Source organism: Aptenodytes forsteri, unplaced genomic scaffold, assembly GCF_000699145.1.
Source record: "Aptenodytes forsteri isolate BGI_AS27 unplaced genomic scaffold, ASM69914v1 Scaffold278, whole genome shotgun sequence".
NCBI lineage: Eukaryota > Metazoa > Chordata > Aves > Sphenisciformes > Spheniscidae > Aptenodytes > Aptenodytes forsteri.
This window is the reverse complement of record NW_008795907.1, coordinates 3626916-3640720: the sequence shown is the minus strand read 5'-3', so window position 1 is coordinate 3640720 and position 13805 is coordinate 3626916. Positions and strand designations below refer to the sequence as shown.

The following is a 13805-nucleotide window of genomic DNA, read 5'->3' as shown; positions in this document are numbered from 1 at the left end:
GGCTGCAGGTCCGCTGCAGACTGCGCTTGGAAGCAGCTATCTAACTCCTCCTCTGCCTCCCTGATGCTATGCAGCCTTCTCACTGACTCCTGCAGCTCAGCCACCTGCTGCAGGAGGTCCTCCACCTGGGCACACCTTTTGCAGGAAGGTCTGCTGCCTGTCCCTGCCCCATGAGAAAGGTCTAGGCACTTCCTGCAAGTCTGAGGTCTGCACTACAGCCTCTCCCTTCAGCAGCTCCGTCTGGGTGGAGGCATCGGCCACCGCTGGGGTAGATGGTGGAGACCCCCCAACTGGAGCTGCGGCCTTTGTTCTCAGACGAGTGCCCACCATTCTGCCTTGAGGGTCAGGTAGGATGAGTGCCCTTGGCCTTTGCCGATGGTCACAGAACGGTGCCTGGTTGCTGGGTTATGCGTACTTCAAGTCTCCCACTCGGCCCGTGGAATGCCCCTCCTTCCAAGAGGCGCCCTCCCGCACAAACTGCCGTGCAAACTGACGCGCCATGCTCTAGCTGACGCGCCACGCCCTGTTTGCCCGTCCTGTTGGCAGCGCTCCTGTTCGCAGCGCTCCGTGGGGCTGCCCTCTGTGGGAGTGGGGGATGGCAGCCATCACTCCTGGCCCCGCCCACACCTTGTCAGCCGCCCTCGTGAGAGCTGCCCGCTCCCGGCAGGTCCCTGCGCTCCCCTGAGGTTTCACCGGCTCAGGAAACCCCCTGCCCCTGCACGCCGCAATCCGCCGCTCCGCTGCGGGACGCACCTGCACAGGAGCTGATCGCCTCGCCTCTAGTTATGTGTTTGCTGCTGAAATCTGAAGGCAACAATCTAATGCTGGGTTTCTAGGACATGCAGCTCAGAAAAGCACAGCCCCAGGAGGCAACAAAAGTGGCTTTAGGACAGCTTTCCAGCCTTTCAATTCAGGTAGAAACAGTCTGACGTCCAAGGTAGAGCAGGCCAGAGCTGCTTGTAAATGCCACTGCCCCTTCCTCACAACAGGCTGGCTGTCCTCCTGCCCCCCAGCTCCCCAGGCCACACACAATAGAAGTTGCAGCATGACAGCTGTGCTGCGTTACTGGTTGCATGAAGTAGGTTGGCTCACCAGGAGACACTGAGCACGTTACCTGGACCTGTCTGCTGAGGTGCAGTGCAAGGCAGGGGTGGCAAGTTCTCTGCTTCTGATCTGCTCTTCTCTAGGTGTTGAGCCAGATCGGTTCCTGCCCAGTAACACGGCAGTCTCTGCCAGCCCAAGCATTTAGAAATTGCATAGCAATTAGAATGTCAGGCAGATGTTTCTTGTCTTGACAGACGCAACCAGAACTACATGAACATCCTGCGCTTCCTGACACTGGGAGATAAGAAACTGAGTCCGTTTAACATCACTCATCGCTTTACTCATCTTTTCTGGCTGGGAGACTTGAACTACCGCGTGGAACAGCCCCCAACGGTTAGGGACTCTGTGTGAATCCCTGGAGAGACAAAATACTGTGTTGCTATAGAAGCGCTATCTTTTTCTAATCTAGGGCAAGATGGCAGAAAGAGGGGAGGCAGAAGGGATCCCCAGGGCACGAGTGCGACGCCAATTGAGGGAGAGTAAGGAAATCCCCTTTGCCCTCTCTAAGGATTAATGGGCCCGGGGCACGCCAGGAATGCTGTCTGGCACACTTTGCTGCTCCAGGCAGCATCGCTTCCCCAAACCTCCCAGCTCTCCTCCCACTGTGAGCGAGCATCTGTCCCTGAACAGCTTGATCCAGAGATTGCCTTTCTGCTCTATTTGGTTAGCTTTTAATGGCTCAGAACACGCCTTCAGAAACAGGCAAGCCATAATAAATACTGGATAGGTTTCAGTAGGCGGGAGACAGCAAGCCTGGTGTTGATGTGCATCTGGTTGTGTGTGTGCATGTGTGTATGCTTGTATAGGGGATGTATGGGCATTTCGATGCCTGTTTTGATAGACAAATGTTCAGCCACACAGCAAAGACTGGGGCCTTTCAGTGAAGGGAAAGGTGAGGAAGTGACAGGGGGTACAGCTCTGTGAAACAGTTCAGAAGCACTTGCCCGCTTACCAGTGAAGGGAGTATTTATAAGAAGGTTTTGCATCATCTGCAGCTCTGCTGTTTCCCTGTTGGCAGGAAGCAGAGAATATTATCCAGAAGATCAGGCAGCAGCAGTATCCGGAGCTGCTGGCTTTCGACCAGCTTCTCATAGAGAGAAAGGACCAAAAGGTGTTTCTGCAGTTCGGTAAGATTCTGAGTTTGTTGGCAGATTCCTCTCCCATTTCCAGCAACTTTCTCTGCCAGGCTTGATGTGGGGCAGGGTGTACAGAGCAGCATCCGTCTTGCCCACATTAGGGTTCTCAATGGGCCAAACTGTAACAGAGCTATCTCTCTGTTTTAGAGGAAGAAGAGATTACTTTTGCTCCAACCTACCGTTTTGAAAGAGGTACCCGGGAGAAGTATGCTTACACCAAGCAAAAAGCTACAGGGGTAGGTGAAAACTGGTTTCCCTTCAGAAGCATATAGCAGAGCAGGGAAAGTAACTCCTACAGAAGAAAGTGACCTAAACCAATCTCTCCATTTTCTGCCCTTGCAGTGTTTTGAAAGGAGTCAAAACAAACAAAAAGATTTGACACAAATATATGGTGCTTGGGCAAGTGAATTTTCTGTTCTTTTGTGAACTGGTCCTTTTCCTTCTTCTTGACATCACTTCTCCTTTGGTTTGCAGATGAAGTACAATTTACCATCCTGGTGTGATCGAGTGCTCTGGAAATCATACCCCATGGTGCACGTTGTGTGTCAGTCCTATGGTGGGTAGATAACAGACTGTAGATAGCAAAGCAATCAGTCTGAAACGGAAATGATTCAGAGCAGAGTCTGCAGGATCTCCCTGCACTGCCAGGCATTCAGCATAGAGGGACCTGATGTTAAACCAGGCAGAGTGGAGCCAAATCTCTCTCTGCCTGTAACCTTACAAGGTTGGGAATTAATTCTGTTATTCTTTTATATGCAGAATACCACTCAGACAGCTGCAGCTGTCCAGCTTTAGGCCATGCTGTAGGATCACTTTACGCCAGTTATTTCTTGGCAACAACAACCACTTTTCCTGTGCACTTACCACCAGGAGCTCCTTACTTGATGGTACCAGCAGGGCAGACCCTGTGTACACAGTCCAGTCTGCAGAGGCTGGAGCTGCAAACATCTCTCTTCTATCAAATCATATTCCAGAAGGACTGTGTGGTACCAAGAGCCTGTTCCCTTTCTTGCTGAGAAGTGTCATAAAAGTGCAGTGCAGGGAAGAGAGGAAACCCACAAGACCTGTTTAAAAAAAGACTCACATACTAGTTCCTGAAATTTCATCAACTATATAGGACCAAGCATCTGGGTATAATGTTGATGGTTTCCTATGCATGGGATTGAGAAGAGAGCTGTAGAAGTCTCTTGGGGGACAAGGTGGACTGGTCTGATCACAGAGCCTATGATGATGAGATGTGTGGTCAGATAAGCACCTCTAGAAAGTCTGGCATCTGCCTTTATACACTGTTCTGTTCAGTGGATGGGGCTTGCTGGAATTCAGTGTGTGCTTAGGTCAAGTCAAGGCCTCGCTCACTCACTGTTAATCTTGGGCTATGAGTGCTCTGTAGCACTGAAGTAGCACCAGTGTATTCTTGTGTGATTTCCTGCCATATTAGAGCTTTAATTAGCTGTGCATGTTGCAGAGGCAACCAGGAATCCTGCAAATGCTTTTTGTACTGGGGGAATCTAACACTGACAGTCACTTGCAAAATGATATGGTAAAGTTGTGTCCATTAACCAAATCTTTATGTATTTTGGCAGAGTTACATTCCTATATACTAACGAGATTATGTAGAAACACCTTTGACCAGAGACAGTTACCACAGTGACAGTTAATGTTTTCTGGAAAATTACCGAATAATATTTCTATCGCAGTGATCTCACTGGAGCAGGGCAGTAACTATCCTCCCTTTCTCGTTGGCAGGCTGCACCACTGACATCATGACAAGTGACCACAGTCCTGTCTTTGCCACCTTTGAAGTGGGAGTCACTTCACAGTTTGTTTCAAAGAATGGTTAGTCAGGCTGGATGCAAGTGTGCTGTCTTCATCTTTGGATATAAAATGCAGTGCTTTATATATATGTTGAAAGAAAAAGCTGATTCTTAAAGAGTCCACTCAAAAATGTCTCCTCTTTATCTCCTACTGAAAATGCCATTATCTTCCCCTCCTCTTTCCTAGACTCCAAGTACACGGATTCCCAAGGGGAGATAGAGTTCCTGCACTGCTACGCTACTCTGAAGACCAAGTCCCAGACCAAGTTCTACATCGAGTTTCACTCTAGCTGCTTAGAAAGTATGGTTTTGCCCATCTTTATTCTTTCTGTCAAAATTTCCTGCTTGTTTGGATTAGTTCCCCTTCCTCTTGCTTTAACAGCTGTGTAGATCACTTGTTCCAGTGCAAAAAAGGGATGTCTTAGAGATTTGTTGTAGTTTACAAGTCATCCTATACAGTCAGCAATACAATCCAAAACCCACAGCCATTCAGCTGTAATCCGTGCTTAGACATGTAGCCTTCCACCATTTCTTGCATCTTGTTTGGCAATCTGATCATCTCTTTCTTGAAGAGAAACGTGTGTTATTCTTGTTTATCACACAGAAAATCTCTACTTAGCAAACACTTGATTGATTACATTTCTAATCATGCCTGCTACAAATGATCAGGTGCTTTCAAAATAAAGCATCTGCATTATGCTAATAAAAATAATTTAATTACCCTGGTTTGAAAAGAATAAGTCAGAGGATCAATTTAAAGTGAAAGGAAAGATAGTGATTTGATTCTGTAAATGGGACTGTGTACCCACCACTGCTGCAGATTTTACTCCCTGTCCCTGTGCTGCAGGGCTAAGTCTCAGCTGTTTATGTAATGCGAGCCTACATGCCCTTGCTGTGGTTTTTTTTAAGCGATTCCCCATCACAGGACTGCTCCTGTAAGTGGGACAGCATGCCTTCGGTGTGTGCTTCATTACATTATCGCATGTCAGAGCGCTGTGTCAAAGACAGTTCCATAAAAGATTATTTTTTGGCTGTATCAAAATTTGCATAAATTTCTATGGAAACAGTGTATTACGAGTCTTAAATTAGAATTTCAAAAGTGTGCTATCTTGAGTGGCGTAGGAAGAGCTGTCATGTTCTTATCCTCCAGTCCATGTATGCACTGAGCTTTTCAGTGCCAAGTTTAACTGTAAAATAAAACTATTTAACAATGCTCCAGTAAAATCACTTGTAAGTTTACTGTGTAAACATTCACCCAAAGCTCAGACTTTAAGCTTCTTAATACTTTTAAAACTTGTGTCCAAGTGGAAAAATAATTGTAGACCTTTTGGAGATGTAGCATCTGAAAAGGATTTCTGGCCAAGTTCTTGCTGTCTCTCTTCTGGTGAACTCCTTTCTCATCACTTTGCAGGTTTTGTAAAGAGCCAGGAAGGAGAAAATGAGGATGGGAATGAAGGGGAGCTTGTGGTAAAGTTTGTTGATGCTCTTCCAAAGGTAAACGGGGACTATGTTTCCATATCCATATGGAAGAGAAGCCTTCCACTTGCATCCCATAAGCAACATTACGTCTTTTGTTTTTTAATATAAACATTACTTTCAGGAACATGGTTGTGGTCTTGTTTACACTCAAAAGGGACTGTAAGAAAGCAGGATGGGCTTAAGCTAAACAGCATACGTTATAAGCTGGAAAGGACTTTTTTGCCAGTATACTTTCATCTGTATCAGGAATTTTGCTGGCCTGATTAAGTCACTCAGGAGCATGACTTTTTTCTCACCTTTTTAGTGAACGTAACTATGCTGACAAGTCTTTTAAGCAGGCCCATTTTTTTTTTTAGTTTTAGATGGAAGATAAAACAGCTGTCCTGGAGTTTCTTTGCCCTGTGAGACAAAGGGGTTTTTTCTTGGTATTTTTGAGAAAAGTTGACTAAGTATTTTTTACTTGTGTAAAAAAGACCATCAATGGCCAGAAGTAGTGTTCTGCATGTCAGTATAAAGACAAGTCCTATCCTTGAAATCGGAGCTGTTCTCCATTTCCTGGCATGGTGGGAGCTGGAAGAACTATCAGAGCTCTTGGATTTGGAGTGAATATGCATGTCAGTACCCTTCTGAATAGCCCAAAAGAAGAACTGCTGACTTTGGAAGGAGTGCCTTACACTGAGAGATTGAGGAAAGACTCTACAATAAGTGATTGTAACAACAGCCAAACAGATTTTTGGGAACAGACTGTAATCAGAATCCAGATCACTTCCTCCTAGAGCAATTTTCAGTCCGCACTGTAGGAAAAAAATGCAGCTCAGCCCAGTGTGAGTGTTTGATTTGTAGCATTCTGTCTGCTGTGCTGGGAGTGAGAGTGGGGGGACTCTAAAAGTGTGTAGTCTTCTACCACAGATCTCCAAACATAATTGAAGAGGCTGATCCCGGGGGTGACATGATACCCTCATGGGTCTGTCCAGTTGAGTTTTGCTCATTTGGGACTGAGGCACAGGACGAACTGTGTTCATGTAGACCACCTATTGTATTGACCCACATTAACTTGTCTTTGCAGCTGACTCCAATTATTTCAGACCCAGAATACCTACTGGATCAACACATCCTGATCAGCATTAAGTCATCAGACAGTGATGAATCTTATGGTAAGTGCTTAGCTCTAAAGTTCTGGATGAGTCAAAACCTACTTAGATTTTTCCAAACCGCTGAAAGAGTGGGAGAGAACAGAAGTAACTCTTATAGACTGAACCTCTGTGGTGCTCTGACTTCTGATTTAGAACTCAGTACAATATTTTGTGAGGTAATGATGATTAGAGGAATATGAACTAGAAGCATCAATCTGTGTGAGCTTTACCAGCCCTAAAAGAGCAGTGGCTTAAAAAGCAAGTATTTTATAGGAATTAAATCAGGAGTCAGTCTGTTTAAATGGGTATATTCAGAACATACAAATCCTGTTTCACTTGCATTTACTTGATGCATTTCTCCTGCCTACAGAAAAGTCATTGTCAGTGCTGCTTGCTTCCAAATTCTAACCAGCCAGAGATTGCAGTCCTTATCCACAGAAGGCTTTTTGCTGAAATTTCATTAACTGAAATGGCAGTCACAGGCTCATGTTTTCCTTACCTGTAATGGAAGCTCAGAACCCTATAGTCACCTGCAGGTGTCTCCAATGCCCAAATCCTTCACACATACGTGAAGAAGTGAAATGAATGCCCCTGATTTCTCAAGAGATATTACACTCCTTACTGTGATCCAAAGCAGATTCTCTCCAGTAATCTCAGCCCTGTCGGCATAGTGATAGTAGATGACTGACACAAGAAAGAGATTTCAATGCTTTTTTTCTCAGTCCCAGGCTCGTTGTCTCCTTGTCATCCTCTAGGGGAAGGCTGCATTGCCCTGCGAATAGAAGCAACAGAATCCTTAGTTCCTATCCATACTGTGCTGACACACCATGGTGAGAAAACAGGGGTCTTCCAAGGTGAAATCAAGTTACAAACATCACAAGGAAAACAGAGAGAGAAACTGTATGGTAAGGAACGAGATCATCTCTGCAATGCTCGCTCTAGAGAATATCCATCTCAAAAGATTTCTGATAACTGTCAAGGAACTGAAAATTATCCTTGCAGTGCTTTTAGTCCCAAAGAGGCAAGAGCTTTTGACACTGACTGCAAGGAGATGTGAGTATCGTTAGTCCTTAAGTAAGAGTATACCTTACTTTTTCAGAGAGACACAGCAATTCCATCTGGGTTTTTCTTTTTCATCATTCATCATTCAAGCAAATACAGCAGACTGAGAGAGCCCCCTGTCTGTCACTGATACTGATTTTATTGAATAATGATACCTTACTTCCACCTATATAACAAGGTGCCGAAGCTCTCCCTGCTCCAGTCACTGCTCAAGGAGCAGTTCCTCAGCTAAAAGATCACAAGCTTTGCTTATTTTACCTTGCTACCTGTTGTTCTCTTTCAGAGTACAAAAGCAGCCTCACAACATTTACTATTATTGTCAATGGTAAAATGACCTGTATATGACTGTTTGGGGGATCATGACCTTTGTATTTCAAGATACACACTTTTTCCCATGTCAACAAAACATGATATGTATTAGTGGGCAGTTGAAAACATAATAGCAACAACTGTTTAAAACGGTCTCACTGTCATTCTGATAGACAAAGAAAGATGCCTTAATACAAGCAGTAACACTGAAAACTTAGGGAATCAGACTCTGAAGCTGCCAAAACACTCTTTTATGCCTTTTCTTTCCTTCAGACTTTGTCAAGATTGAACGTGATGAAATCGCTGGGCAGAAACCAAAGAACATCAGCAACTTAGAGCCTAGCAAAGACTGGGATCAGACTAACAGGTAAAGGGCAAGTGGGTAAGTCAGTTACAGAAAACTAGTTGGCTCAATAAACGCAAAGCTGAGCTTGCTGTGGGAGCAGTATTAATAGGCATGGTGAGCACTGGGAAGCTGCCTTTGCGGCTCTCTGGTCAGGGCTGGTGAATGCTTCTGTGCCCAAGGCTTCAAAAGCTGAGAATGCATTAGTCAGACTGGGTCCCTGCAGTCACTTAAAAAGGGCCCTTTTATTTCCAACAGAAAGTCAAAATCTACTCATCTGATGGCCAGAGAGGCAGCAGCCATTGCTCGCTGTTGGGGGAGTGCTTCCTCTTCTCCAGACAACCCGGGAAAGGAGGATATGTTACGGTAATCTTGCTGCTTTACCTCTGCCAGCTTGGGGTGGGAAGCTATGCCCAAACTGCCTGTCTTTTCCTTTCCAGAAGTCACAGGACACTTCTGGGTAAGGCTGTCCTTTCACTCCAGTTTCACAGGTGCATTTCTTTGCAGGCAGCTTCCTGTCTTCTGCCTGCTAGTCTATATGGGTACACTTCAAAAGGCCAAATGTCTCTCCTGTTGTTCCAGCAGCATATTTCTATGCTGCACAATGCTGCCCAGTGCTGCGATTTGCCTCTTGCTTGGAGCTGTCCTGTTGCAGCTGCCAGCTGAACTGCTGGGCCCAGAAACCTGTAAAAGTCCCTATATGTGGCTGCAGAAGCTGAGTGCTCTCTGCAGCCTGGAAATAGAAACATCTGCCACAGCCAGAGGAACTATTTGGGGCTGGGGGAGGTGACCTTGACCCAGCTGCTTCCTCTCCAGTGACCCAGGGAAGGGAGGCGCTAACAGGACTCCCACTTACTGTCTGATTCTGAAGCAACAGTGACAAAAAAAAAAAGAAGTAGGTTCTATTGAATCTAAGTAGTCAGTGGGCACGAACTCCTTTGTAGCTGGCAGGGAGACAAAAAAATAAACGTATTTGTGCATGTATCTTCCTAACAATATTTATTCTCTTCAGCAGCTCCACTCCCACAGACATCAGCAACCCCAACTACCTGGGGATGGCTGCTTTCTCTCAGCAACCCTCTGCAACCAGCCAGCTTAAGCAGATACCTTCACCAGACCAACCACCTTCTCTCTGGAGCTACGAGCAGCAGCCCAAAGAGACTACCTCCGTAATGGGACAGAGTCAGTCATCCTCCACATCACCCTCCTTGTCGCCTCTATCTCCAAAAACATCCCTCCAGCCTACAGTAAACAGAAGCATTTCTAGTCGGAGTCAAGAGTACCTGTGAGTCTTTGGGTTTTGCACTGGGGCTATTCCCCTCTTTCCTGTCATTCTGCACAGTCACTATTTCATTATCTGTATGGAGAGTTCAAGGTGCAGCATATTCTTTCAGTCTTTTATCTCTAGAATTAGAAAAAGGTAAGTGTCACAAGTGCAGACATCACATACTCAAAGAAAACTAGTGTAGTAGTTCCTCAGACTTTTGTGAAAGGAAAGCCAAAATATATGTATAAGTTTAATTCCCTACCAAGAGAAGAGAAGACGATGACTACAGAGTTGACTGTAGTCACAAGAAAAGGGAAGAGTGTGGCATAGATCTTTCCATTGGATGGGATGGAGAGCTCCTTCACATGTCATATGTGAAGCACTTTAACTGAATTTCTACTTACACTACTATACAAATGTCCAGCTTGCTATAGACGTTAGCATCCATGTGCTGCATCTATCACAAGTCTTGATGCAGAATTTCCATCCAGCAATTGAAAATATCCCATCCCTACCCAACTTAGTAAAGTGATGAGACTACTCCACCCTAGTGCATGTACGCAATCAGTGTCCTCGTTCCAGACCTTTTTCATAGTGACAGCTGCTTTCTGAGTCTGGGCTAGAGTTCACTGGTAAATGTATGCGGCACTCTATAAGCCAGAACTTGCAGAAGTCAGAGCTGCAAGCACTGCCTCAATCTGTTATGTACCTGACAACGCTTCATCACACTCTCAGCTCTTTGCTGCTGCATGTACTGACTTCCAGAAAATAACTTGAAGCAAGTAACACAAATCATCTGAAGACACCCAAAGAACATGTGCCACTCATCCCTATTCCACGCTGTTCAGTGATATTGTGGCTGATCTTTTAAGTATCGTGGCGGTTCTCCAGATGAAAGCCTTGCCAAATCAGGTCGAGTCATACAAAAACCATGAAACCTCCCTTGTCCCATTGTACAGCTGTGCTGTCATTCCAGACTGAGCCTCGATTCAAAGGGCTCAGCTGTGAACACACAATGATTGTCTGACCCTACAGTATATAGCTATTACTTATATATTGTGCATTTGGGTGCATTAAGGAGTTTTATCCCTTCCCTAGGAATACCATGTGGCATTGGTAGCAAAAGGAGATTGACCTAGTTGTAAAATGCTACAGTGTGATGTGAGCTCTTACGTTAACTGTCCGGACAACCATTTCAATCTTCTCTGCCAGATCTGAGGATTCTTACTAATATTTAAATTCAGATTTGTGCATGTCGCAGAGCCATCAAAGCACTTGGCACAGTTTGGCTCAGTAGCTTATCTCTGTTTAAGGAGAAGCCAAGTATCACTCTGACAAGACTGTAGTCCAGCAGGTAGTTTATACAGTACCATGCATATCTGCTCTCAGCTGTCATGATAATAATGATTAAACAAAGTAAAAACAATACACAATTCTGTTCTTTTTCCCACAAGTTCAATTGTTATCCTGTTACCCCTTTGCACAGTCAACTTAATTTTATCATGCTCATTTCCTATTAATTTTCTCTTTAAATCAGTCAGTGTCTCTCACCTGCTCTTTACAAGTCTTCTTTTTACACTGCTTTGATGACTGTAGGCCACCTGAACTGGGGAAAATGACAGCAGAGCCTTTGCTTCAGGAGGAGGGACAGCAAAAGCCAGAGATGTTTGAGAACCCACTGTATGGCTCTATGGGCTCTAAGTGCAAGGTGGCATCAAAGAAGGAGCAGGACTACTCTAAGGCCTTGCGAAAAGAGCAGCCACCACTGCCTGATCAGAGCTTTCATCTCACAAAGTCACAGGAGCCTGAGAGCAGCAAGACCTCTGGCAAACAACCATCACCACCTTTCCTGGTCCCCACACAGCGATTTCGGTCCTATACCTGCTCTGGCCAATCTGAAGAAAAGAATACAGGTGAAAAGACTCAAGGCAAACCAAAGATGACTACATCATTAGAAAACTCAGCACCACTCAAAAAACTAGTCAAGCCGTTGAGGTCTGAAGTCAGCCCAAGCATCCAGGGACAGCACAACAAGCCTCCCCTTCCCTCGAAGAGCCGGGCAGTGCTGGACATGCAGAACTCCAAGGGCCGAGACTATCGGGACAGTTCAGAGCTGCCACACTCGGGGAAGCATCGGACAGAAGAGGGATCAGTTGGCAGGACAACTACACCGGTGTGTTACTTGTGGGAATAAGGCAGAGTGGAAGTTTTATTAGACTGTGGTGTCACAGCAGAATACTACTAGAGTAGTACTGGCTTAATCACTGTGCCCTCACTCTTCATTTCCTAACCAAGCTCAGAGCACTGTCCTGAGGGACTACAGGGCTTGCAGAGCAGGGGATGCAAGGGAGTATCTTAAAGCAATATTGCTGCAGAAGATGTCATGTTGTGAAACTATGGCCTTAGTTTTGCATGAAGTTTTAACTTCTTCTGGACTGTTTAAGCTTGATGGCCAGAAGAGGAATGCAAATAGTCAGCTACTTTGTTATTGCTCATTTGGTGCATACAGCATTGTTTCTGAGAATGTCCAAACTTGGCCTGACAGCACAAATCTACAGTATTTGCTAATAATTTCCTTTGCTGTTATTAATAAAAAGATGATTAAAAGTAGTTATCTATGGGAAACACTTATCAACTTAGAACAGTGGTGTCCAAAAACATTACAGAACCCTCTACAGAAATAATCACACATCCACTTTTCTGGGCTGGTGGTTTTTTTGTTGTGTGGGTTTTTTTGTTGGTTTTTTTTTCCAGAATGTCATGAGCTGTAGGGGGAGGTCTTAGTAAATGGGTTTGGGAGAAAAAGAGAGCCCACTTGAGCAAGCTGTAGGTTTGTTTTTTCCTTCTCCATCAAAACTTTTAGAATTTACAATAGACAAGCTGATGTCTTCTCTTGTCTCTACAGTGAAAACGGCACAGCAGATGGCACCCTAGGAAGAATCCTGATGGGAAGAAAGATGGAGATTACTGCTTTGTTCACACTGGTGTCCTCTGGTCTGGTTCTAAAAAGACTGGGGATTTTTATTTTTGAGGGTGTATCCCTCTCTATGATTATGAAAGTGTTCTAGCTGAGAAGTTTATCCTGTGTGGCTCAGACCAAGAGAAGCCAGGACCACAATACCAAATGCAAGTTAGCCTTTTGTAGTATCACTTTAGTACTTCTATTAAGAGGCAGGTGGTTAAGTACATGCATTAGTAAATGTTTTGAAAAAGAGGAAGGTACGGTATAAGGACTAGGAGATGGAAGGGGTGTATATAAAGAGCCCCCTTTCTACAAAAGCAAAATTTTTATTTTGTGTTACAGAATTCCTATTAAAGAGTGATATGTAAAGAAAGCATTTTGAAAGCGGTACAGCTCCAAAAGTATGTCCTATCCATGGAAAAAGGAGCTAGGGGAGGGTGGGAAAAGAGTTTGAATAGCAAATACTGATGAATGTCACACACTGTCAATGGAGCCAGCTTTGCCTCTAGTGTGATCTCCCAGGCTGCATACATGCATTATTCATGTCAAGTGTGAGGGCTGGCCCTTGGCACTGTAGCTATTTTTTTTTTCCTAGCAGGTAGTGCTTTTGTACCCCTAACAAACAAAGGGAAATATCAAACTACATGCAGAAATGGGAGAATAGGCAGGGTCCATAGGCAGCCTAGGAGTATAGCTGCTTGAAGGGACGGACAGCAGTCATTCCAGCCTGTCTTACAGCAAGCACTCTGCTTTTGAAGGACACTGGCCGGCTGGTTTTGTAGCATTCTTAATAGATTAATGCTGACCTTACTGTATACTTTTGTTCATTGACTGAGAATGAATAATGTTAACATACTTGTAATTTCTGTTATATTCATGTTAAGTATTAATGCCATGGTTACAGTTAGGCTATGCCTGTTTGTGACTTAATCGTTGCTATTGTTTCCATGTTGATTACTTAAAAATAATAAAATAGTCACCTTTCTGATCATTCTTTACTGAAAATTCAGAACTGCCTGCCACATGATTTAGCTTTAGTTGGGTGTTATACCAGCTTGCTCAGTGATAGTAGTCCCTGCCCAGAAGAAACACCAAAGGCACCGAGGAGTACACGGAAGATACAACAATGCCGCTGTGATATTGTGACTGAGGATGCATTTGTCTGTGTGCACAGACCCTTCGTGGATACAGCTGGT

General features: G+C 44.7%; 1 protein-coding gene across 1 annotated transcript in view; it reads left to right on the top strand.

Moving 5' to 3' along the window:
* The window catches only part of INPP5D (inositol polyphosphate-5-phosphatase D), a 62575-nt gene extending 49518 nt beyond the window's left edge, over nucleotides 1-13057 (top strand). The window contains exons 15-28 of the mRNA XM_019473392.1: nucleotides 1299-1437; nucleotides 2123-2231; nucleotides 2388-2476; nucleotides 2715-2796; nucleotides 3987-4076; nucleotides 4242-4355; nucleotides 5466-5548; nucleotides 6600-6687; nucleotides 7422-7571; nucleotides 8311-8404; nucleotides 8639-8746; nucleotides 9396-9665; nucleotides 11244-11820; nucleotides 12553-13057. Of these exons, the coding sequence (XP_019328937.1) occupies nucleotides 1299-1437; nucleotides 2123-2231; nucleotides 2388-2476; nucleotides 2715-2796; nucleotides 3987-4076; nucleotides 4242-4355; nucleotides 5466-5548; nucleotides 6600-6687; nucleotides 7422-7571; nucleotides 8311-8404; nucleotides 8639-8746; nucleotides 9396-9665; nucleotides 11244-11820; nucleotides 12553-12555 (1996 nt within the window). The 3' untranslated portion in view covers nucleotides 12556-13057. The remainder of the gene's footprint in view (nucleotides 1-1298; nucleotides 1438-2122; nucleotides 2232-2387; nucleotides 2477-2714; nucleotides 2797-3986; nucleotides 4077-4241; nucleotides 4356-5465; nucleotides 5549-6599; nucleotides 6688-7421; nucleotides 7572-8310; nucleotides 8405-8638; nucleotides 8747-9395; nucleotides 9666-11243; nucleotides 11821-12552) is intronic.
* Nucleotides 13058-13805: the final 748 nt, after the last annotated feature.